This window comes from Petromyzon marinus, chromosome 12 (genome assembly GCF_048934315.1).
Source record: "Petromyzon marinus isolate PM22_M1 ecotype Great Lakes invasive population chromosome 12, UKy_Petmar_22M1.pri1.0, whole genome shotgun sequence".
Taxonomy (NCBI): Eukaryota; Metazoa; Chordata; class Hyperoartia; order Petromyzontiformes; family Petromyzontidae; genus Petromyzon; species Petromyzon marinus.
The window spans coordinates 2,052,873-2,079,281 of NC_133678.1; the positions used below are offsets into that span (position 1 = coordinate 2,052,873).

Consider the following 26,409-nt stretch of genomic DNA (forward strand, 5'->3'; position numbering starts at 1 on the left):
CCGCCGCCGACTTGAATGGAACTTTCAAATCTCTTTTGGTGGGAACGGTTGCCACCTCCGAGGTACAATAAAAACCCCCGGGGGCATGTCATGGGATTATGAAGACCTCACAATATAGTAGCGGGGATGAATTGCACGATGCGTTGTCTTGAGGACGGTCTGTATTGGAATGATTACGCTGCTGACAACAAAGCCGGAACATTTCATTTTATCAGGCAAAACGTGCGGATTTCCATGGACTGTTGCCACCTTAACATGCGGATGATCCTGATGAAAAAAAAGCTGGACAAGGTGGCAACCCCTATTTGGTTGGTTCCACGCGTTAACACGTGGCCGCGTGGATTAAGAAACTCATGCCGTTTGATTATTTGGCCTGATAAAACATTTCCACGCGATGGGGTCACTACGTTGGGTTTATCATTTGTGGCCAGGTCGTTTCTGCAAAGAAAAAAAACAGCTCTATATCTCAGTGGGACTTACCTGGTAAAATAACAAAAAATAGTTTGATTTTTTTTAAAACACACACCTCCACGTACTGTACAAAACACTCCCCCCCCCTCTAGTAACCCAATTAGTGCGGCTGGCTTAAGATGCCCCAGTGAGGGATAAATAGGGCCCGCGGGCTTTATACCCCCCCCCACACCTGATTTAGGATGCAGCATACCAGGTAAGTCATAGGGTTGTTGGTATGTACCTAATTATAAGACGCACTGTGTGTGTGGGCTGGGCGCGTCTTACGGGGAGCGGTAGTGTCACGCGCTGCGCTACGAACCCGTCGACTCCACTTTCGATTGCCCATTCGCGGCCAACACCGGTCCTGGGCCTCCCCTAGGTCGACTCAGCCTCAAACGAGTACCTGGCGCGTTGTGTAAACATCGCCACGAGGGAGACAAAGGCGGTCGGGCGTGGTGCTGGCCACCCACCCCCTCGTGCGCCGTGCCAGCCTTCATAGGCGATGCTCCTGAACAGCACTTGCCCCAACAGTCTGTCAAGGCTATACAGGGGGGGGGGGGGGGGTTGGACCTTTGTATTTGAGGTGCGTCTTACATTCCGGTGCGTGTTTACAACGTTGAATCTGTAGAATACGATGACACACGCACACACAAGTCCCCGGCGCTGTCGTGAGTGTTAGCAGGCTGGCTTAGTAACGCGGCAAGGCATTCTGTGAGCCAGACGTGTCACGGTTTGTAAAGTCTGCTCAGTCTCTGTGTGTGTGTCGCAAGCAGGATATCAGGGGCAATACAAGTGTGGGCTGGTTGATAGGTGAATGATTGGTGGGCAGGTGGTTGACGTGGTGCTTAAGTGGCGCTGGTCAAGTGCGTCTTGAGTTTCCACCACAGGTGAGTGTGCCACACATCGGTTTAACTGTGCAGATGGGACTATCTCAACCAAGCCGGTGTATCTCTACATGCTGTGTGTCTGTAAGCCGGTGTATCTCTACAGGCTGTGTGTCTGTAAGCCGGTGTATCTCTACATGCTGTGTTGTGTAACCCGGTGTATCTCTACAGGCTGTGTGTCTGTAAGCCGGTGTGTCTCTACAGGCTGTGTGTCTGTAAACCGGTGTGTCTCTACAGGCTGTGTGTCTGTAAGCCGGTGTATCTCTACATGCTGTGTGTCTGTAAGCCGGTGTATCTCTACATGCTGTGTGTCTGTAAGCCGGTGTATCTCTACATGCTGTGTGTCTGTAAGCTGGTGTATCTCTACATGTTGTGTGTCTGTAAGCCGGTGTATCTCTACATGCTGTGTTGTGTAACCCGGTGTATCTCTACAGGCTGTGTGTCTGTAAGCCGGTGTGTCTCTAAAGGCTGTGTGTCTGTAAGCTGGTGTATCTCTACATGCTGTGTGTCTGTAAGCCGGTGTATCTCTACATGCTGTGTGTCTGTAAGCTGGTGTGTATCTCTACATGCTGTGTGTCTGTAAGCCGGTGTGTCTCTACATGCTGTGTGTCTGTAAGCCGGTGTATCTCTACATGCTGTGTGTCTGTAAGCCGGTGTATCTCTACAGGCTGTGTGTCTGTAACCCGGTGTATCTCTACAGGCTGTGTGTCTGTAAGCTGGTGTATCTCTACATGCTGTGTGTCTGTAAGCCGGTGTATCTCTACATGCTGTGTGTCTGTAAGCTGGTGTATCTCTACAGGCTGTGTGTCTGGTGTGTCTGCAAGCCGGTGTATCTCTACATGCTGTGTGTCTGTAAGCCGGTGCATCTCTACAGGCTGTGTGTCTGGTGTGTCTGCAAGCCGGTGTATCTCTACATGCTGTGTGTCTGTAAGCCGGTGTATCTCTACAGGCTGTGTGTCTGTAAGCCGGTGTATCTCTACATGCTGTGTGTCTGTGAGCCGGTGTATCTCTACAGGCTGTGTGTCTGTGAGCCGGTGTATCTCTACAGGCTGTGTGTCTGTAAGCCGGTGTATCTCTACAGGCTGTGTGTCTGTAAGCCGGTGTATCTCTACATGCTGTGTGTCTGTAAGCTTGTGTATCTCTACATGCTGTGTGTCTGTAAGCTGGTGTATCTCTACATGCTGTGTATCTGTAAGCCGGTGTATCTCTACATGCTGTGTGTCTGTAAGCCGGTGTATCTCTACATGCTGTGTGTCTGTAAGCTGGTGTATCTCTACATGCAGTGTGTCTGTAAGCTGGTGTATCTCTACATGCTGTGTGTCTGTAAGCTGGTGTATCTCTACAGGCTGTGTCTGTAGGCCGGTGTATCTATACATGCTCTGTGTCTGTAAGCCGGTATATCTCTACATGATGTGTGTCTGTAAGCTGGTATATCTCTACAGGCTGTGTTTGTAAGCCGGTGTATCTCTACATGCTGTGTGTCTGTAAGCAGGTGTATCTCTACATGCTGTGTGTCTGTAAGCCGGTGTATCTCTACATGCTGTGTGTCTGTAAGCCGGTATATCTCTACATGCTGTGTGTCTCTAAGCCGGTGTAGCTCTACAGGCTGTGTGTCTGTAAGCCGGTGTATCTCTACATGCTGCGTGTCTGTAAGCCGGTGTGTATCTCTACAGGCTGTGTCTGTAAGCCGGTGTGTATCTCTACATGCTGTGTGTCTGTAAGCCGGTGTGTATCTCTACATGCTGTGTGTCTGTAAGCCGGTGTATCTCTACAGGCTGTGTGTCTGTAAGCCGGTGTGTATATCTACATGCTGTGTGTCTGTAAGCCGGTGTATCTCTACAGGCTGTGTGTCTGTAAGCCGGTGTATCTCTACATGCTGTGTTGTGTAACCCGGTGTATCTCTACAGGCTGTGTGTCTGTAAGCCGGTGTGTCTCTACAGGCTGTGTGTCTGTAAACCGGTGTGTCTCTACAGGCTGTGTGTCTGTAAGCCGGTGTATCTCTACATGCTGTGTGTCTGTAAGCCGGTGTATCTCTACATGCTGTGTGTCTGTAAGCCGGTGTATCTCTACATGCTGTGTGTCTGTAAGCTGGTGTATCTCTACATGCTGTGTGTCTGTAAGCCGGTGTATCTCTACATGCTGTGTTGTGTAACCCGGTGTATCTCTACAGGCTGTGTGTCTGTAAGCCGGTGTGTCTCTAAAGGCTGTGTGTCTGTAAGCTGGTGTATCTCTACATGCTGTGTGTCTGTAAGCCGGTGTATCTCTACATGCTGTGTGTCTGTAAGCTGGTGTGTATCTCTACATGCTGTGTGTCTGTAAGCCGGTGTGTCTCTACATGCTGTGTGTCTGTAAGCCGGTGTATCTCTACATGCTGTGTGTCTGTAAGCCGGTGTATCTCTACAGGCTGTGTGTCTGTAACCCGGTGTATCTCTACAGGCTGTGTGTCTGTAAGCTGGTGTATCTCTACATGCTGTGTGTCTGTAAGCCGGTGTATCTCTACATGCTGTGTGTCTGTAAGCTGGTGTATCTCTACAGGCTGTGTGTCTGGTGTGTCTGCAAGCCGGTGTATCTCTACATGCTGTGTGTCTGTAAGCCGGTGCATCTCTACAGGCTGTGTGTCTGGTGTGTCTGCAAGCCGGTGTATCTCTACATGCTGTGTGTCTGTAAGCCGGTGTATCTCTACAGGCTGTGTGTCTGTAAGCCGGTGTATCTCTACATGCTGTGTGTCTGTGAGCCGGTGTATCTCTACAGGCTGTGTGTCTGTGAGCCGGTGTATCTCTACAGGCTGTGTGTCTGTAAGCCGGTGTATCTCTACAGGCTGTGTGTCTGTAAGCCGGTGTATCTCTACATGCTGTGTGTCTGTAAGCTTGTGTATCTCTACATGCTGTGTGTCTGTAAGCTGGTGTATCTCTACATGCTGTGTATCTGTAAGCCGGTGTATCTCTACATGCTGTGTGTCTGTAAGCCGGTGTATCTCTACATGCTGTGTGTCTGTAAGCTGGTATATCTCTACATGCAGTGTGTCTGTAAGCTGGTGTATCTCTACATGCTGTGTGTCTGTAAGCTGGTGTATCTCTACATGCTGTATGTCTGTAACCCGGTGTATTTCTACATGCTGTGTGTCTGTAAGCCGGTGTATCTCTACATGCTGTGTGTTTGTAAGCCGGTGTATCTCTACATGCTGTGGGTCTGTAAGCCGGTATATCTCTACAGGCTGTGTCTGTAAGCCGGTGTATCTCTACAGGCTGTGTCTGTAGGCCGGTGTATCTATACATGCTCTGTGTCTGTAAGCCGGTATATCTCTACATGATGTGTGTCTGTAAGCTGGTATATCTCTACAGGCTGTGTTTGTAAGCCGGTGTATCTCTACATGCTGTGTGTCTGTAAGCAGGTGTATCTCTACATGCTGTGTGTCTGTAAGCCGGTGTATCTCTACATGCTGTGTGTCTGTAAGCCGGTATATCTCTACATGCTGTGTGTCTCTAAGCCGGTGTAGCTCTACAGGCTGTGTGTCTGTAAGCCGGTGTATCTCTACATGCTGTGTGTCTGTAAGCCGGTGTGTATCTCTACAGGCTGTGTCTGTAAGCCGGTGTGTATCTCTACATGTTGTGTGTCTGTAAGCCGGTGTGTATCTCTACATGCTGTGTGTCTGTAAGCTGGTGTATCTCTACAGGCTGTGCGTCTGTAAGCCGGTGTATCTCTACATGCAGTGTGTCTGTAAGCCAGTGTATCTCTACATGCTGTGTGTCTGTAAGCCGGTGTATCTCTACAGGCTGTGTGTCTGTAAGCTGGTGTATCTCTACATGCAGTGTGTCTGTAAGCTGGTGTATCTCTACATGCTGTGTGTCTGTAAGCTGGTGTATCTCTACATGCTGTATGTCTGTAACCCGGTGTATCTCTACATGCTGTGTGTCTGTAAGCCGGTGTATCTCTACATGCTGTGTGTTTGTAAGCCGGTGTATCTCTACATGCTGTGGGTCTGTAAGCCGGTATATCTCTACAGGCTGTGTCTGTAAGCCGGTGTATCTCTACAGGCTGTGTCTGTAGGCCGGTGTATCTATACATGCTCTGTGTCTGTAAGCCGGTATATCTCTACATGATGTGTGTCTGTAAGCTGGTATATCTCTACAGGCTGTGTTTGTAAGCCGGTGTATCTCTACATGCTGTGTGTCTGTAAGCAGGTGTATCTCTACATGCTGTGTGTCTGTAAGCCGGTGTATCTCTACATGCTGTGTGTCTGTAAGCTGGTGTATCTCTACATGCTGTGTTTGTAAGCTGGTGTATCTCTACATGCTGTGTGTCTGTAAGCCGGTGTATCTCTACATGCTGTGTGTCTGTAAGCCGGTGTATCTCTACATGCTGTGTGTCTGTAAGCCGGTGTGTCTCTACATGCTGTGTGTCTGTAAGCCGGTGTGTCTCTACATGCTGTGTGTCTGTAAGCCGCTGTGTGTCTGTAAGCCCGTGTATCTCTACATGCTGTGTGTCTGTAAGCCGGTGTGTCTCTACATGCTGTGTGTCTGTGAGCCGGTGTATCTCTACATGCTGTGTGTCTGTGAGCCGGTGTATCTATACAGGCTGTGTGTCTGTAAGCCGGTGTGTCTCTACAGGCTGTGTGTCTGTGAGCCGGTGTATCTCTACATGCTGTGTGTCTGTAAGCCGGTGTATCTCTACATGCTGTGTGTCTGTAAGCCGGTGTGTCTCTACATGCTGTGTGTCTGTAAGCCGGTGTGTATATCTACAGTGGGCCAGTTTGAGTCACGGGCTGGTACGGCATGTGGATGTTTGTTGTCGGATGTGGGGAATGCGAGGGAGGAGTCCGCATAGAGAGAGGGGGAGGTAGAGTGGGAGGGTGGAGGTAGAGTGGGAGGGGGGAGGGAGTGGGGGAGGGAGTGGGGGGGGTAGAGTGGGAGGGGGGGTAGAGTGGGAGGGGGTAGGTAGAGAGTGGGAGGGAGTGGGGGGGTAGAGTGGGAGGGGGGAGGGAGAGAGTGGGGAGTAGGAGGGGAGTCGGGAGACGAGGAGGGGAGACACGCAGGGGGCTGCCATCTTATCGCCAGCAGCGCAGAGCACACGGTCGGACAGGTGAGCGATCCACACCTCCTTCGTTCACGGGTGCCCCCCACTCCCAGCGATACGCTACTCCCCCCCCCCCTCTTCAACAACAAGGGTACCCCACCACCACCCCTAAGCAACACAGGGACCCCCCCCCACCCCACTCGCTTCTCCCCTCTCTGCCGGAGCGAGGGGGCGAAGGAGGACGGCGACCCTGGCCCAGGTGCGGGGGGAGTCTCAACAGGTGTGGCTCTCGCCTACCCCCCCCGTGCCCCCCCCCACCCCCCGTACCCCCCCCCACCCCCCGTACCCCCCCCACCCCCGTGCCCCCCGTGCCCCCCCGTGCCCCCCGTGCCCCCCCCCGTGCCCCCCGCCGTGCCCCCCCCGTGCCCCCCTCCGTGCCCCCCCCGTGCCCCCCTCCGTGCCCCCACCCCCCGTGCCCCCACCCCCCGTGCCCCCCCCGTGCCCCCCCCGTGCCCCCCCCCCGTGCCCCCCCCCGTGCCCCCCCGTGCCCCCCCGTGCCCCTCCACCACCTACTGAGTGGATCTCCACCCTCCACCGCCAACCACCACTCCGAGATAAGCGAGCGACGCCCGGTTCAGCGCCGCTTCATCGTGAGCCATGGCCAATCCACTGCTGGATGAAGGCCCCCCCCCCCCCTCTCTCCCGAGCCGTCTTCCATCTCTCTCGCCAAACAGACCCCCACACAGCACACACACACACAGCACACACACAGCACACATACACACAGCACGCACACACAGCGCACGCACAGCACGCACAGCACACACACAGCACGCACACACAGCACACACACTGCACACACACTGCACACACAGCACACACACACAGCACGCACACAGCACACACACACAGCACACACACTGCACACACAGCACACACAGCACACACACAGCACACGCACAGCACACACAGCACACACACAGCACACACAGCACGCACACAGCACGCACACACACAGCACACACAGCACACACACACAGCACACACACAGCACGCACACACAGCACGCACACAGCACGCACACACACAGCACACGCACACAGCACGCACACAGCACGCACACACACAGCACACACAGCACACACACAGCACGCACACACACAGCACGCACACACACAGCACGCACACACACAGCACGCACACACACAGCACGCACACACACAGCACGCACACACACAGCACGCACACACACAGCACGCCCACACACAGCACACACAGCACGCACACAGCACACACACCACGCACACAGCACACACACACAGCACACATACACACAGCGCACACACACAGCACGCACACACGTGCGCTATGTGTGTGCTGTGTGTGTGGGGGTTGTTACTGTCTCTCGCTGCCTCGGATCGCGTTCCGTCTCCGCCGCTGCTTATTCAGTCCTTCGGTGTCGATGTGGATGATGTCGATGTGGATGATGATGTAGATGATGATGTAGATGATCATGAAGATGTGTGTGTAGATGTGGATGATGTTAAACCAATTGGAGTACTACGAAACGTCGAACTCGAATTGTAAATGTTGTAGTGGGTTTACTCTCCAACCCACACCCGGTGTGTACTGTATCAGTACACTACACTATACACTACACTATACACTACACTATAATTGTAAATGTTGTAGTGGGTTTACTCTCCAACACACCCGGTGTGCTGTACCAGTACACTACACTATACACTACACTATACACTACACTATAATTGTAAATGTTGTAGTGGGTTTACTCTCCAACCCACACCCGGTGTGTACTGTATCAGTACACTACACTATACACTACACTATAATTGTAAATGTAGTAGTGGGTTTACTCTCCAACACACTTGGTGTGTGCTGTATCAGTACACTACACTATACACTACACTATACACTACACTATAATTGTAAATGTAGTAGTGGGTTTACTCTCCAACCCACACCCGGTGTGTGCTGTATCAGTACACTACACTATACACTACACTATACACTACACTATAATTGTAAATGTTGTAGTGGGTTTACTCTCCAACACACCCGGTGTGCTGTACCAGTACACTAAACTATACACTACACTATACACTACACTATAATTGTAAATGTAGTAGTGGGTTTACTCTCCAACACACCCGGTGTGTGCTGTACCAGTACACTACACTATACACTACACTATACACTTAACTACACACTACACTACACACTACACTATACACTACACTATACACTACACTATAATTGTAAATGTAGTAGTGGGTTTACTCTCCAACACACTCGGTGTGTGCTATACCAGTACACTACACTATACACTACACTATACACTACACTATACACTACACTACACACTACACTATTATTGTAAATGTAGTAGTGGGTTTACTCTCCAACACACCCGGTGTGTGCTGTACCAGTACACTACACTATACACTACACTATACACTACACTATACACTACACTATAATTGTAAATGTAGTAGTGGGTTTACTCTCCAACACACCCGGTGTGTGCTGTACCAGTACACTAAACTATACACTACACTATACACTACACTATACACTACACTATACACTCTTCTTGTTCGCGATTTCTGCACTGGACAATTGCTGTCGTCTCGCTCTCGGCACACGCCACTCCTGTCTCCATGGCACTGTATGCTTGCCAGTGTAACCAGCACGGGCGCTGTGCCATATCTGTGTGCCACGAAGAAGGGTCCTTTCCCGAAACGTCGTGTGCGTGACTCACACAGTGGTGGTGGTGTTCTTTTTGGGTTAATAATCATTGCGCTCATGCGCACCGCCGTCAACTTGGCAACAGAAGCAGACAGTTGCCTACTGGGTCTGTGCCCTGGTTTGCAGCTAACTGACGGCCCTCCTATGGTGTGGGTAACAATGCACACCGATTAGTACAACAACAACTACTACTGTGTGTGTGGGGCCCTTTAAAGAGGAAGTATAATCGGCGACGTTTTGGGCAATTCCCCCCCCCCTTCACAGCACATAAGAGAGAGAGAGAGGGGCGGGGAAGATGGATAATGAGAGGTGGAGACTGCAACTTGTTCTACAAACACGGGACCTGAGGAGAATGCCTTCAATCAACAAAGCGTCCCATTGCACTCCTTTAATTTTTTGTGTTAATTTGGCATCTTCCAACATTGCTCGGCGTATCGAAGAATCGCAATCACAAAACTGATTGATACCGGAGGAATCCGATGAGCTGTAAAGCTCTTTGTCCACAGATATCCAGTAGGAGTAGACTAATAAAACCCTCCCGTATAGAGTTCGCTGACGGTGAGAGGCCCTGCAAATTGCCAAAGCAGGCAATTTGCAGGGCTGCTGGACCTTCATCTTTTTTGTATGTTGTAAAATCGACCTTCTGCCAATAACTACCCCAGGTTCCACACCAATGCTGCTGCTACTACTACACCTTACGTGAATTCTTCGCAAGTCCTGGCAGGTGTTGCTAACTTACTTCTCAGACTCCCTGGGGGCACCCTCACCCCAGCCGCACACACACAGACACCTCTCTCAGTGTTCCCTGCGTGCGTGCATTCTGATTTTAATTTTGGCAGGACGTTCATGCGGTTGTTGCCGTCGCTTTATCGACCCCCCCCCCCCCCCCCCCGTGAGTGTGATGAGCCCAGGGGAAGCGAGACATTCCCGCCTTGGGCGTGAGAACGAGAGAGCGCAGTGTTTTTATTCGTCTGGGGGACCTTTGAACACCAGCAGCTTGTCATAGCGATAGTGTGAGTCGCCTCCCCCCCGCCCGCCACCTCCACCGTCTGTGTGTGTGTGTGGGCGAGGGGCTGGTGAACGACACAAACCGGTAACTGCATTTTCAATGGTCCACTACCGGGTAGCCAAGAGGTAATTGTTTTCAGTGTTCATTTGTTGATGTTGTTGTTGGAAGCAGGTGGGGAGTTCTCGCACACTTTACCAACACCGCGCATGCCACTCACCCAGCGACTGTTGGACGTCTGTGAAAAAGAGCTTTACGGATAATCGGATTCCTCCAGGGGTAAATAACCATTCAGAAACTGAACCCCGTTTTAATTTGACGCAAGTAAGGCCCCACTGAGCTATGTAGTGGCTCTGTTTTCAGACCATGCCAAAAATGACAGCTCAACGACGTGGCTCATCGTGTGGAAATGTCTCGCGGCCAAATTATCTGAATGTGTGATATTGATTCTAAACGTGGAGGGGAAAAAAAAACGGGAGGAAACCTGAGAAAAATCCACGTCCCACAAGGAGAATGAGAGAGAGAGACACCGCAAACTCCAAATTGTACAGCAGTCGTCAGGGTCGGGATCGAACCCACGACCTCCTGTAGACCAGGCGAGGTAGTTAACATCTCCTAGCCACCGTGATGATGATGATGATGAGAGAGAGACACGCAAACTCCAAATTGTGCAGCAGTCAGGGTCGGGATCGAACCCACGACCTCCTGTAGACCAGGCGAGGTAGTTAACAGGTGGTGGTGGTGGGAGATTTAACAAACGACGTTCCTCCTTTGGTTCAGCTGCCACACCAGGAAATGGAATCGAACCTGCGACCACCCCTCTCTAGATGACGAGCCCTGTGTGTGCGCTGGCTAACCTTTACGCCGCTGCAGTTAAAAACGCTAGGAATGTGATATTTGCGGGTTTTTTTTATTTTAATCTGCGTGTTCAAAACCCGGTAACTGCCTTATTTACCGGGTTTTTTGTTACAATGCGGTCACAAGCGATGCCACAGCAACAACAAAAACACCCCCCCGCCGGTTTCAACAAACCGAGTGTGGATCGATAGAGGGCCGTCTTGTTAGCCCGCTGCTGGATGAAGGCAGCCTCAAGACTTTTACGTCATGGGGTGGGGGTGGGGGGAGGAGGGGGGCGGGGCAGGCGGGTGGGCGGGAGAGGTGGACCATACTTCACCACTCTGGTCAGTGCTGCTAGACGAAGGAATGGGCTGACGCGTCGCTGGCCCCTGCTGTTAGCCCGTCACAGGGTTGGAACACTTTGGTGTTGCCAGGCAAAATAGAACCCCACCCAGCACCTCGAGTGGGGAGGGGGGGGGCCCTTTGTCATTCACAGAGACGATAAGAACCCGCTCTGTCGGCCGTGGTGGTGGTTGCTGGTGGTGCTGGTGGTGGTTGCTGGTGGTGGTTGTGGTGGTGGTGGTTGCTGCTGGTGCTGGTGGTGGTTGGTGTCGTCTCCCACCCTCGCGTTGGTTGCTTCCCCCCCCCCCTACCGGCCTTGTCAACCTCTCTGCCCGCCCCCCCCCCTATCCCTATAGCAGCCTCTACTGTACTGCAATATAATGCTGAACAAATAACAGTGTAACAAAAAACACATTTTTTGTTCCTGGGCAGTAAGTGTTATTTTCCAATTGCTTATGCCTCAAAAGTACAGAAAATGGCTCTTGTTCCCCAAAGACTTTGCTTTGTGACCAGAACAGTGATATTTTGAAATGTACCTATATTCATATTCTTAGTTTTTTCGGTAAAGTCACATTGAAGGGAAACAACAAAATAATAAAATATATATGAAACAATAAAAAAATTCTCACGACGTTTCGACCATAACTCAAACGGTCGTCTTCAGGTGTGTTGGTTTGCATAAATTTATTTTTAAACGGCGCATTTATTTATTTATAAAAATACCTATATTCAATTAGGGAACGTCTGCATTTGTGTCTTTCATTCACGTACTACTATATATTTCCACATGACAAGCCACATTGTTGACCTATCGTTTATGATAGCCAGGTCGCTTTTGAAAAAGAGTTCTATAGCAGCTCAATTGGCCTTACCTGGTAAAATAAAAATGTTTTTTTTTTATAATTACAACTAATGTTACTTCCACCCATCTCGTCGGATGTCCGCACGTGTCACCCACAGCAGCGCCACGCTTGACGGTGTTTGGGGGGGGGGGGTGTCATGGCACGACCATCCCAGCAGTCGTCGGTGTTCGACGATGGACGGGACCGCGACCGCCTGCCGCCGCACTACAAGGAGTCGTACCGCCTGGCCATCGACGTGCTGGTGGAGCAGGGACGCGACGCCTTCCGCGAATTCCTGCAGCGCGAAGGCACCGTGCCCTTCCTGTCCGAGCAGGAGGTGGGTTGAGAGCTCCCGGGTGGCCGTCGGTGTTTGCGAAGGGTCGGGTTGAGTCGGTTAGGGCGCCACGGTGGCGAGATGTCAACCACCTTGCCTGGTATACAGGAGGTCAGGGGTTCAATCCCGACCTCTGTATATTTGGAGTTTGCGTGTTCTCTCTCTCCCCGCGCTCGCGTGGACTTTTCTCCGGGTCCTCCAGTTTTTCCCTACACATTTAGAAACGGCGTGTTTAGAGTATTTGTCTCCTATATATTTCCACATGACAAGCCACATTGTTGCGCTATCATTTGTGGCCACGTCGCTTCTGAGAAAAAAAGCAATATAACAGCTCAGTCGGCCTTACCTGGTGAGATAAAAATAAAAAAATGGTCAAGTCGGTCGGTCAGTCGGTCTGCATTGTCAACTCCTTCAGAGGCACTCGTGACACTTTTGCACTGGCACAACATTCGTGCCGAGCCAGGGCAAGGGACCTCACGGCACCGGTGGTTTTTCCACTGGCTATATTTGCTGCGCAGAGCCGGAATGAAACCACGACACGGTGGCCTCCACGAGACATCTGAATCTGATTCGTGATCGGTCGACTTTGGTCAAATCGCATAAGTATCTGTACGGGGATGAAGAAGCGTTGGCCCCCCCCCCCCCCCGCACGCGTGGGTTCTTCTCCGGGTGCTCCGGTGTCATTCGTGCTTGAGTTATCTTAACTTTGGGAGCTCGTCATTGGGCACCAACTGGCCCCGTGTACTCTGACACGTGGGCCGTTCCTGGTAAAAAAAAAGATAGTTTAGTAATCGTTTGGTTGAAGTTATCTGACCAAAAATAGCAATAAATCATATTGGCCGCAAAATCCTGCGAGTTAAATTTACATTTGAGTCGGCATCGGTGCCACAACCAAAAAATACCGCAGAGAATGTGTCTATCTCGGAAAGTGGCTGAGAGCGAATCGCGGTCATAATTACGGTGATGGTGATGACTCAGAGGCAAAGTGAGAACAGCCGGGGGGGGAGGGGGAGAGCTTTTGACAGTTTAATTTCAAAATGAAAAGCAACAACAATGCGCCTGGAGTGGACCGCTGCGGTCAATCGTGAGTGTATCGCCCTGCTAAGACGCGCGGCTTGAAACGTCGTGGACACCGGCAAAGGAAATGAAGAGGGGGGGGCATAAAAAAATCTTTAAAAGTTCACGGACAAACATAGAGCGATGTGCCTCGGGGATTATCGTCTCTCACAGCTCGATGGAACGGCAGCCAAAAAGAGGGGGAACCACGCCCAGGAGGGACGACCGCCGCGGAGATTAAGGGTTGGGATCAGCCCTTAATCTGCAAGAGCGGGATGGATGGTGGCATCGCAAGAACCACGAGGGATGGAGACGATGTGGGGAGGCGTTGATCCAACCGTTTATAGAACACGGCCGATAATTGTGATGATGATGTTGATGGGGGGAGATTCTCGGGCGATGGTCCTCGCAGATTTTGGATGCCGACCAGGCTCAATAAAACACAACGCAAAGTTTCGATTTAACGCCGCTCACCCTGCAGGTGGATCACATTGAGAGGACGTTCCAGTCGCCCGCTGTCACGACCCGGGGAGACGATGGCGACGAGGTGGGCCAGGACTTTGGGAGCTCGTCGTCGGGCACGTACTGGCCCGTGTACTCGGACACGTCGGCGCCGGACCTCGAGCTGGGCTGGCCGGCTCCCGGACGCTTCCTCGGACAGACGAACGTCACGCTGCACTTCCACCCGCCGCTGGGGAACGGGGTGCCGACCATCAAGGAGGTCATACGCAGGCACATCAGAGGGGCCTCTAAGGTATGATGCGTAATGGACTGATCCACCGCTCCCGCCAGGACGCGGCCACGAGCAACAACGCCACACGACCCCCAGCAACAACGCCACACGACCACCAGCAACAACGCCACACGACCACCAGCAACAACGCCACACGACCCCCAGCAACAACGCCACACGACCCCCAGCAACAACGCCACACGACCCCCAGCAACAACGCCACACGACCCCCAGCAACAACGCCACACGAACCCCGGCAACAACGCCACACGAACCCCGGCAACAACGCCACACGACCCCCAGCAACAACGCCACACGACCCCCAGCAACAACGCCACACGACCCCCAGCAACAACGCCACACGACCCCCAGCAACAACGCCACACGACCCCCAGCAACAACGCCACACGACCCCCAGCAACAACGCCACACGACCCCCAGCAACAACGCCACACGAACCCCGGCAACAACGCCACACGAACCCCGGCAACAACGCCACACGACCCCCAGCAACAACGCCACATGACCCCCAGCAACAACGCCACACGACCACCAGCAACAACGCCACACGACCCCCAGCAACAACGCCACACGACCACCAGCAACAACGCCACACGAACCCCAGCAACAACGCCACACGAACCCCGGCAACAATGCCACACGAACCCCGGCAACAATGCCACACGACCCTCGGCAACAACGCCACACGACCCCCAGCAACAACGCCACACGACCCCCAGCAACAACGCCACACGACCCCCAGCAACAATGCCACACGACCCTCGGCAACAACGCCACACGACCCCCAGCAACAATGTCACACGACCACCAGCAACAACGCCACACGACCCCCAGCAACAACGCCACACGAACCCCAGCAACAACGCCACACGAACCCCGGCAACAATGCCACACGAACCCCGGCAACAACGCCACACGACCCCCAGCAACAACGCCACACGACCCCCAGCAACAACGCCACACGAACCCCGGCAACAACGCCACACGACCCCCAGCAACAACGCCACACGACCACCAGCAACGTAACTACATTCATGCTGTAGCCATAACGTAACAAATGAGTCGTGTCGTTTTATAGCCTTAGGGACCCCCCCCGCCCGGTGATGGCTGTCCCAGTGCAGCACGAGGTGAATATAGTAGCGAGCGGCATGGGGGGCGACGTTGCTCTTGGCTTCCGAGTAATCTTAAAAATGTGGGCCGTGACGTAGCCACCCGCTCGCGCCCTCCCCTTGCCAATGACGTCACGGGATTTCTGGAAGGGCGGCCGTGAAGCGGGCGGCACGTGGTCGGTGGGTCGACGCTCGCGCGGTAAAACAACGACACGGTTGCACCGTGCGCAAATAATAACACGCACCGGGTGTCGGGCGGTTAATTGGTCAGGGTGGATATGTGACCCCCACCCCACTAACGAGCCACATTCACCGCGCCCTGTAAGGGGGATTTTCACCTTCGGTAGGGCAGGATGTAGATAGAGGGTGGGGGCCCGGGTAGGGAGTCACCGACAATTTAAAAGGGGTCCAAGCAATCGACAGTGGAACAAGTAGAGGATTCTGATTTTGAGTCGGTTAATCAACATAAAGAGGGATCGTCGGTCTTTAAATATCTGGCACTTTTTTGGCAGGACATTCTTCCAGTCGACAGCCCCCCCCCCGCCCCCCACTTCCCCCCCCACTTCTCCTCCCCCCCCCCCCCCCTCGCAGGGCCTTGCACTAAACCGAGTCGTGCGCCGTGACTTCCTCTCTCCTGTGGTGACGCGTGTGCAGCGTTTACGTTGCACGACATATTTATTTTTGGCAAGGCCACCATGTAATGATCTGGCCAAAAAAATACGTGCCGTTAATTCCCTCCACCACCCGACGCGGCATATACAAGTCGGGCAGTGGAGGGTCTTGCCCGCGCACATTTGGCCAGATCGTTACGTCGCCTAAACCCAACAAACGAAAAAACAAATCGTAATATTTGCCGCTCGTAAATAAGAGCTGCGTGTCGTGCGGTGCATTTACCTTCACACATTCCTTCGCACGAGTGTGCGAGATGGCCCGGCGCGTGACTTTTGGACGTGCCGCACCTTGGCAGTTCAAGGCCGTTCGGTGTGGAGCTGGGGTTGAGTTTCAGTTCCGTGCGTCCGAGGTCTCGCGTGGACTGCAGCAGTCGGCACCCACGATTGGAATAATCAACAGTAGCGAGGCGTGGAGTGATAAACACGACTGCAGAGTGCACCATGATCGCGTCACCTGCGATCGCGGCGTCGCCCGTCTGTTGAGCGGAGACGCGAGCGTGGTTGCGGAGTTGCATCCGTCACCATCGTCATCGTGAGCCTCGGTGCAATCCGCCGCTGGATGAATGAAACGCCTCCCCAAGTCGCCGCCATTCCTTCACGGTCCCGCCATGCGACAGTCCGCACGGTTTTGTTGCGCACGAGCCGATCCTGTCGCTCCGTCTCCCGCGGTGGGCGTGCTCGCTCTGGCGCTTTGCCTCCTTTGGGTGGCCATCCCATCGTCGCTCTCACCCGGAGGCTGCCGCCCACCCATCGTCCCTTCTAGCGGCGTTTTATTAACAGTTCAAACTTGCGTCCCGAAACCAGGATACGCTCTCCGTAACCCGTGCGTTCCCCTTTTCTCTCTGAGTGTACAGTGGTCCCTCGTTTATCGCGGGGGATACGTTCTAAAAATAACCCGCAATAGACGAAATCCGCGAAGTAATCAGCTTTATTTTTTACAATTATTATACATGTTTTAAGGCCGTAAAACCCCTAACCACACACTTTTATACACTTTTCTCAGACAGGCATTAACATTTTCTCACATTTCTCTCTTATTTAAACACTCTCAAAGTTCAAACTTTCGCAGATTTAAAAAAATAAGTACAATATTAGTAAATGAAACCAAAGATCAAAACCTGTTTTCAAGCCCAAACATTTTTGTCAATCTGGCTAGCCGAACGCATTCTGTACTCCCTTAACTAATCAGGACGCAGAACACATGTGCGGTTCTCCCTTAGCCAATCAGGACGCCGAACACAATGCGCGTTCATACTGTACACAGGAAAAAAAAGCATGCAAAATTACACTACAAAAAATCCGCGAAACAGCGAGGCCGCGAAAGGTGAACCGCGTTATAGTGAGGGACAACTATAGTTACTCGTAAGCGTGCATCTCTCGCCGCTTCCCTGCGCCGATGTTCGACCTTTGTTCCGTCGTTTTCTTCGGTGACCCCCCCGTTGCTCGTCCACGTGACGGTGGGAAACGCGCACAGATAAAAAATAAGCAGTAAAAATAAACAATAAAAATAAGCAATAAAAATAAACAATAAAAAATAAACAATAAAATTTACATTCTTGGTTCTTTCGGTAAAGTCATGTAGAAGGGAAACAATAAAATAATAAAAATTGAAATTCTAACTACGTTTCGACTGCAACACAAGCAATCATCATCAGGTGTGAAAACCACAGCAAGAAAATTTGAAAAAAGTGGTGAAAAAAGTGAGTTAGTACCACGGAGAGCGATTTGGCAGTTATTCAGATCCATCTATGTTTGGAAAAGAGGAGGGGGGAGACGAAAATAATGGATGCGGTCTGAAAGCCACCGTAAGCGTGAATAATCAATTAAGACCCGAAATGGTTTATAAGCTTTAAATCAAAATAAAATTAACAGTAAAAATAAACAATAAAAATAACAATAAAAATAAACAATAAAAAATAAACAATAAAAATAAACATTCAAATTAACAATAAAAATAAACAAAAAATAAACAATAAAAATAAACATTCAAATTAACAATAAAAATAATCTATAAAAATAAAGCCGGTTGGCGTTGTAGTCACGGAAGATGATTTTCGTCCAGTTGTGGTCATCATCATTCCCGCACCTCCGATTAACAACGGTTGGCTACGTACGGTGCGAAAGAAGTTAATGATACGTACATTGCTGACTATCGTAATGGACAACAAAAACAGTACGTTGACGAATTTCCTTCACAATTCTGGAATTTCGCTTGATGAAGGCGGTTGAAGTAATCACTAGCGAAACGTCACAGTACTCAAATTCTAAATGTCGTGGGTTTACTCCAACACACACCGGTGTGCCGAAGTCTAATTTCCACGTTTTGTTTACGTGACAAACCTCACTAATTGGCCGTGTCGGGTGGGTGAATGATTCATGAACGAGGGTGTGCTGGTATATAAACCAATTAGTGAAGAGTCCGCTTACTCCTAAACTCTACCCACACCCCCCACCCCCCCACACCCCACACCCCCACACCCCCCACCGCCACCCCCCCCACCCCCCACACCCCCACCCCCCACCCCCACCGGCTGCAGGTGGTCGCCGTGGTGATGGACGTCTTCACGGATGTGGACATCTTCCAGGAGCTGCTGGAGGCGGCCAACGTGCGCCGGGTGCCGGTCTACGTGCTGCACGACCGCCTCAACTTCCCCCTCTTCCACGACATGTGCCTCCACCACGGCCTGCGCGCCGGCGAGCTCGAGGTGCCAACGGCCGAGCGCCGCCAGCGGCCGCGTTTCCCCCACCCTCGGTTGGGGTTTGCACGCGGCGGCGCCAAACGTCGTCGCCCTCCCCCTTCCCCCCCTCCCCCTTCCCCCCCTCCTCCCCACCCCCCCTCCAGAATCAGAATATTTATTTAAACTGGAAGAGGAATCCGATGAGCTGTTAAGCTCTTTTTCACAGATGTCCAGGTAGGGGCCACGGGGTAAGAACGTTTCGACAACGGACGATACAAAAAAAGCGGCATTAATACAGAGTGCAGGAAAGGCAAATATATTTGCCCAATGACATTCAAATAAAACTAAACCCTCACCGTCCTTCTCGCAGAAGAATGCCCGTTTACGGGCCACATGATGCCGATCCGCCTTGTGCTGTGCAGGGACAGCTGCCGCTCGTTTCATTCCATAGCTAAACAAACACACCAGTACCCACGCGGGGCAGTGGGTACTGGGCCAAGAACATCCCCACGCTTTAAAAATGAGCACCGTGCCAAGGTGCTCGATTTGGGATTGCGCACAGCGGCGGCAACATCGGGGCCCCCCCATTCTGCAAAATCTTTGGCAGGACCCCCCCCTGAAATGGAGCCCCCGTGAGGCTCGGCGAGACTGTCCTCGGGTGAATACGGCGTGACGATAACTCTACAAAAACAAACCACCGCACGTGGAAAAGACCGTGTGTGTCCCCCCCCGTCCTTTCACCGTGCGTTTTCCCCGCTAAGGAGTCGCAATCCTGACCCTCGTTAAATCTCTCTAAAGTGTCCGCTACGTATCGAAGCAGCAGCTGAGCTAAACTAAACGTTGTATTTTACCAGGGTAAGACCCACTGAGCTATTTGTAGTAGCTCCCTTGTATGAAGCGACCTGGCTATCGCAAATGATAGCTCAACAAAGTGGCTTCCCATGTGGACATTTCTAGCAGGATTCTAAATGTGGAGGGAAAACCCGGAGGACTAGGAGAAAAATCCAGACGACCACGGGAAGAGAGCGGCATCAGGGTTGGGATCGAACCCTCGTCCTCGTGCACACACCAAGCGAGGGAGTTAACATCTCCTAGCCGCCGTGAAGATGATGAGAGAGACACGCAAACTCCAAATATACAGGAGGCGTCAGGGGTCGGGATTGAACCCACGACCTCCTGTATACCAGACGAGGGAGTTAACATCTCCTAGCCACCGCGGCGCCCCTCTTGACGATGTTGATGGGGTGTGTGCGCTGCTGCGTGTCGTCGCGCAGAACGTGCGAGTGCGGACCCTGCCGGGATCGCTCTACTTCTGCAAGTCTGGCGCCAAGTTTCACGGCCAGGTGTTCGAGAAGTTCATGCTCTTCGACTGCATCACGGCCCTGTGCGGTTCCTACAGGTGACGCGACGAGCGGTTGCGGGCAACGTCCGTGGCACCGCCGCAGACGCGTGACCATCGCACTCCTACAGGCAGCGCCGTAACGCTGCTTTATTGTTCATTTTTTTGCTCAAATTCGTAGCAATATAAATAATATCAATATTGCTACGAATTCTATAATTATGAATATTGCTCATATGAATATTATCAAACGGCATGTATGAAACACCTTTTTTCTAGGTACCCAACAAGGCACTGTGCATCGCAACAATGCTTTACCTCGGGACAATGTTACACGTGACATGCTGATGAAAGCGACTGGCAGGGATAACCATCACAAACGCTTTCGCCACATGACCCTTGATGCACAGTCATAATAACATTTGGGGGGAAATTACAATTTAAGAAAGGCTGAACGTTTAACGAAAGTGCGGTGCGTGCATACCCCTTGTCCGCTGTGGTGCGTGCGTGCCTGTGCGTGCGAGCAGCCTGACATGGTCGCACGAGAAGATCCACCGCAGCCTTGTGCACGAGTTCACCGGCGAAATGGTCGAGACGTTCGACGAGGAGTTCCGGGTTCTGTACGCGCAGTCGTCCTGCCCCTACGACGACTCCTCCGCGGTCGCCATCCCTGGCCAGGTGCCCCCGCCGACCAGGGGCCTCGAGGGCCTCCGGGGACTCCGCGGGGCGCCCCACCTGGGCCTCGCGCTGCAAATCGAAAAGCACGACTCGTCCGTCGACTCGTGGGTGTCGTCCACGTCGTCCCGGCGCGCCCTGGACCGGCAGACCCTGAACTTCACCCACCACGACTTCGCGCGACGCCCGATCGACAACACGTACGCCAGGGTGGAGGCCAAGCATCTCCACCGGGAGGATCGCTACACGTTCACGGCGAAGCAGGAGGTGCTGAGCGAGAAGGAGTACCGGGGCGTTGCCAACGTTTCGCAGAGGTTCGTCGCCAACGCCCAGGTGTTTGCGGGCGAGAAGGAGGTGTGGAAGCGGTACAGCTACGCGGGTGAGGCCACGGAGTCACACTCGTTCCTGCAGCGGATGCAGGACCCGTACTCGTTCGCCTCGGGCCGCGGCGCCCTGGAGCCGCGGCCGAGGAACATCGGCGGCGTCCTCCCCGGGCAGGAGTTCCGCCGTCTCCAGGCCGGCGCCGGGGCTTACGGAGACCGCTTCGGCGAGGGGCGAGGGGAAGACGTGTTCGGGGATGACGGGGCTGCGTTCCCAGATTTCTCCGGGAACGCGAAGCGGATAACGGCGGCGGCGGAGGAGGAGGAGGCGCGCGACATTTCCCAGCAGCAGCAGCTGGCGCCGTACAATCAGCGAAAGAGGAGCGAGTTCCCGGCGCAGCACCTCATGAACTCGCGGCGGGAGGCGTGGCAGGGACAGCCGGGCAAGGCGGACGGCGGCCGCAGCGGCGCGCAGCAGACGTTCGCCTGCCAGACCTCGCCGACCCAAACCCAAAGCTTCCAGGAGGAGGGGCCGTTCGCGAAGGCGGGCGCGGCGAGCAGGGCGAGGGAGGGAGACGCGGGTGTCGCCGAGAAGTCCGCCAAGCAGGGCCTCCGACGTTGGCGGATCAATTCGTTCCTGAGCTCCTGCGAGAATCCCGCCGAGGCCGAGGCGGGCGGGGCGGAGGACGACCCCAGGCCCGACGGCGAGGCGCGGAGCGGGGAGGGCCGCGGGTCGCCAGCCGCGGACGCGGCGGTCGCCGGCTTTGCGGACGGCCTGACGAGGCACGAATCGCTGCGCTCCAAGATCAGTCCCATGTTGCAGAGGAACTCCAGGCTGCGCTCGTCGCTCATCTTCAACTCCGCTCGGCAGGACGCGGGAGGTTCGGAGCCAATCGCGAAGCGGGGCCCCGGCAATTCCGGGGGGGGGGCGGCGGCGGCAGACGACAAGCCTCCCGCAGGCCCGCGGCGAGCCGACGAGGTGGCGGCCGAGGCGCCGGCTGGCGGTTCTTCCAACGCGGCCGAGTCGAAGGAGAAGGACGCGCAGGCGGCGGTCGCTCTGCCCGCTTCGGACCTCCAATCGAAGTACGCGCCCAGGGAGCCGTTCGTGAGGTCGAGGTTCCTGTTCAGCAGCCTCACGAACCGCAAGGCGGCGACCGCCACCGCGGAGGAGGAGGTCCGCGCGGCCTCGGACAAGGTGGGCCCCGTCGCCAGGCCGGACTCGCACATCAAGGAGCTCTTCCCGAAGCCGCAGCCCTTGGCCGAGGGTCACGCGGCACCCGCAGGGAGCGCCGTTTCCAAGGCAAACCCCTCTCCGGGAAGCGAACAGACGAAGTTCACCCAGATCCAGCAACGTAATGAAACGATTCCGGCTCGGTCAAAGTCGTCGTCGTCGTCGGCGGCCGACACGGGGGCCCAGGTGACGAGGGGGGCGACGGACAGCGCTGCGCAAGAAGTGAAGCCGGACCCGGCGAGCGGCGCGGTGAGCCGAGCGTCCGCGGAGAGAGCGTCACGGCTCCAGGAGCTTCTCGACAAAGCCAACAACAAGAAGGAGAATCCCCCCGAGAAGACGTCTACTGTAAACGCGACCTTGGAGAGAGCTTCCCCTCGAGAGCCGTGCAGGCCGAGCGCTCCGCCGGCTGCCAGCCCCACCTCGGCAAAGGCGCCTCCGGCGCAGGAAGCGGCATCCGGCGGCGTCTCCCGAGCCCCGGCAACGATCGGCACGTCGGAGCTGAGCCCTTCCCCGGCCTGGCGCAGCAGCAGCACCTCCACGCCCGTCCTGTACGGCAGCAATCTGAAGGACGACACCAAGGTCATGTTGGAGCAAATCTCGCTGAGCAGCCACAAGTACAAGGACGACAATCACAAGGCCATGCAGGAGAATGCGCAGGGGGACGATTCGGCGAGGTTACCGCGGGATGCCGCGGGTGGCGGAGGATCGAGCGTTGCCAGCCCAAAGGAAGCCGCTCCGAGCCAGGCCTCGCCCACGACCACCGCTCTCGCAGCCGACGAGGACAGGTCGGACGAGCTCATCCGGAACCTGGAGAGCAAGCGCAAGGAGAACCGCGCTTACAGCCGCTTCGAGGTGTTCTACAAGTCAGAAGGAACGGAGGCCAAGCCAAAGGGCATCTCCCCCGTCGTCTCCCCCGTCGTCTCCCCCGTCAATGTCCCCGATCAGTCGCGATACGTGCCCGATAGGTACCGGGCGATGGAGCAGCCCTTAAGCAACAGCCTCCTGCAGAAAATCAAGGTTACGTTTAAAGGAAAAAATTAATAACCCTCCTCGGCCTTGCCGTACAGAATTGTCGTCGTTGCTTGAAACTGCAGTTGTGAAATTATGGTTGTCGCTCTTCGTCGGCATGAGCCTACATGAAGAAGAATAATGTGGGGGTGGGGGGGGCTTCGTCGCAAGAGAGGCGCTTGACAAACGGCAGGTGGCGCTGAAGCGCAGCTCGTACGATGGCTTAGCCACGTGGCGATTTTTATTACGCCCAAAAGCGCAGCCGCTGTCTGCGCCGCCAAGGAGTCGAACGCCTCCCACGTACAGCGAGCAAGGGTCCTGGTAGTGAGCGGGGGCCACCTGAATCGTGGGTGGGGGTCGCCTGAATAGTGGGTGGGGGTCGCCTGAATAGTGGGTGGGGGCCGCCTGAATAGTGGGTGGGGGCCGCCTGAATAGTGGGTGGGGGTTGCGAAGGAAGTCGGTGGGGCCAATCGCCGTGGCCAGAGCGAGCGGAGTTGTGGGCGTGGCTTTGTAGAAGTGGGCAGGGCTCACCACCATGTATCCCGGTTAAGCCTCCCAGAAAAGTGTGTTCCTTCCCAGCTTTAAAGCCGATAGATGGGTTACTTGAGTAATAATAATAAAAACATTTCGGTGCTGTTGTACAGTACAATATATACATGTATACTCACAAGTATTGTTTATTCTCTGTGTGTGTATATATATTGAACTTGCACTTGGGATTTGATCATACTGAGAAATCCGTGAAATCCCTGGGTAACAGGGTGGCACCGTGGTTAACACCTGTGCCTCGCAGCAAGAAGGGCCTGAGCTCGAGTCTCCACTCCGGGAGGGAACCTTTCAGCGTGGAGCTTGTGGTTCACCTCGTGTTCTGCACGGGTTCCCTCTTGGCTCTCCACTTTCTATCTAAAAACATACAATGTAACCGGTATTGGCTAAAACACATCGCAGTGCAGAGAAGTTACCCGCAGGTTACTCAGTTGGGATTGCACGCAGCAGCAGCAGCAACGTTGCCTCCTCCTGCGAAAAATCTGGCAGGACTCTCCTGAAAGATTCTTGGGACTCAGTGAAGCATTCCTGGCTGAATACACGGAATAATCATAAAAAGATTACATGTCAAAATGGGCCATACGGTGGCTAGATGTTAACTACCTCGCCTGGTATCGAAGGAGGTCGTGGGTTCGATCCACAACCTGACGCCTGTTTATTTGGAGGCTGCAGTACATTGAAAAAGAGCTACAAAGCTCAGTTGGCCTTCCATGGTAACATTTTTTAAAAAATATTAAAAATTTATAACATGGCCATGTGCCACGGGGCTGCCGCTGCCTGAGCACAAGTTTCGAGTTTTTAACCAGGTGAGGATTCATCGAGGGGCAAGGATGAGTTATTTTGCGACGGTGACCTGGGTACAGGTACGTGCACTGTCGGCCTTGACATGCCAACAGGGCCCGGAGTTCGTGGTGACTGTGTGTGTGTGTGCGCATATGCACACGGATCTTGTAATTCTAGTTTAGAGGTTGGGTTTTTTCTATGTTGTGTGTGTAGCGTTTTATACAACCCATTAAGAGCTGTGAGGCATTGCCATTGTGCCTCTTGTCAACAAGTGCAACCTCAATTCCTCGTGGTCACGGGCAGCTAGCGGCGTAGCTATTGAGTGGGGCGCCTCAGTGGTGAGATGTTAACTGCCTCGCCTGGTGTACAGGAGGTCGTGGGTTCGATCACGACCCTGACGCGTGCTGTTGATTTCGAGTTGGCATGTTCTCCCCGTGGTCGCGTGGATTTTTTTCTCCGGGTCCTCCGGTTTTTCCCTCTCCACATTTAGAATCGACATCACGCGTTTAGATTATTTGGCTGCTGTGAATTTCTTCGAGATAAGCCACTTTAGTTGACATTTCATTCAGTGGCCAAATCGTTCCTGAAAAAGAGCTACCATAGCTCGGTGTGCCTTAGCTGGTAAAGTAAAAAAAAATAGTTTATCAAGTGCACAGGGGGCCCACGTGGGCCGAAGGGGCCCAGGTGCCTGGGCTACTGAAGTTGGGGTGGTGGAGGATTGGACGGAGGTGGCCCATTCCGTTCCTTGCTCGCAGTGGCCGTGCCTACCAACGCTACGATACTTCGCCGAGTTTGCCTTTGTGTCGTCGTGGCAATAAACTGCGTTTTGTGTTGAATGACCACAAGTGCTGTTTTGCGCGCACATAATGGAATGGACTCCGTGTGGCGCGGGGGTGGGGGGGGGGGAAGCTTGCGACGTTGGCGTTGGAAGAGTCGGGCCAGCGTTGGGCGCAGCAGCGTTCCACGCCGTGTGTTGGAATTCACTCTGCACTTCCCCCAATGCAGAATCTGTCCGGTCGCATAAAGCACCACCGCCGTCAAGGGCTCCCCCCCTTGCTTTGTCACGTAAAGCATCGCAGGCCAAGGTCGAGACGCCGTCTCGGCCAATGTTGGTGATGTACACCACACCTTTCTGCCGCTGATTCCTGCCTTTTTGCTTTTCCAGTCCAATCTTTTGGATCTCTGCCCCCGGGTTGCCAACGTCTGGGCGTCGCTCCAACGCCCGTTTCTGTCGCCTGCCGCTACTCAACACTCGCGCGTCCCCACCCATCGCCATCCCCACGTGCCGATGATGTCTACGACACTTTCCCACCGCGTTCATTGTCAGAACTTCAAAACTCTTTGGTTCTTTCGGTAAAGTCACGTAGGTAGAAAAAATACATATTTTTTGTTTTATTTTATATTTTTCGACCTACGTGACTTTACCGAAAGAACCAAAGAGTATGGATTCCTGCAGTCACGAAAGCTTCAAATCAAGAACTTCCAAACTCCTTACCCTCCGTTTACCCGTGACATTCTGAGGTATCGCCTCGACCACGCGCCGTGTATTCGAAATATCAAGAGTTTTGTTTTTCAGCTGCTCTGCGTGAAAGCCAACTTCGGGCCCAAAGTCACTCGTGTCCGTCTCAACACCGAAGTTTGGATTGTTTTTTGTTTATTAAAAACGACACACATCACGGTAATGTTACTGCAACAAGAATCCTTGACAAGCAAAAGCATCTGCAAATGTACCAACCACAACGACAACGAATTCAAACGG

The 26,409-nt window shown here is 53.5% G+C and overlaps 1 protein-coding gene across 3 annotated transcripts; it reads left to right on the forward strand.

Moving 5' to 3' along the window:
- Positions 1-1,075: 1,075 nt before the first annotated feature.
- Positions 1,076-25,486, forward strand: LOC116941699 (protein FAM83H-like). 3 transcript variants are annotated; one of them, XM_032953035.2, is made up of 6 exons: positions 1,076-1,340; positions 12,265-12,483; positions 14,018-14,290; positions 18,608-18,775; positions 20,023-20,147; positions 20,615-25,486. In XM_032953035.2, the coding sequence occupies exons 2-6, from the start codon at positions 12,304-12,306 to the stop codon at positions 23,352-23,354; spliced, it is 3,486 nt and encodes a 1,161-aa protein (XP_032808926.2). In that variant the 5' UTR covers positions 1,076-1,340; positions 12,265-12,303; the 3' UTR covers positions 23,355-25,486. The 3 variants fall into 3 exon arrangements, with proteins under 3 accessions (XP_032808926.2, XP_032808925.2, XP_075922617.1); XM_032953034.2 differs by lacking the exon at positions 1,076-1,340 and adding an exon at positions 6,328-6,416; XM_076066502.1 differs by lacking the exon at positions 1,076-1,340 and adding an exon at positions 6,377-6,630.
- Positions 25,487-26,409: the final 923 nt, after the last annotated feature.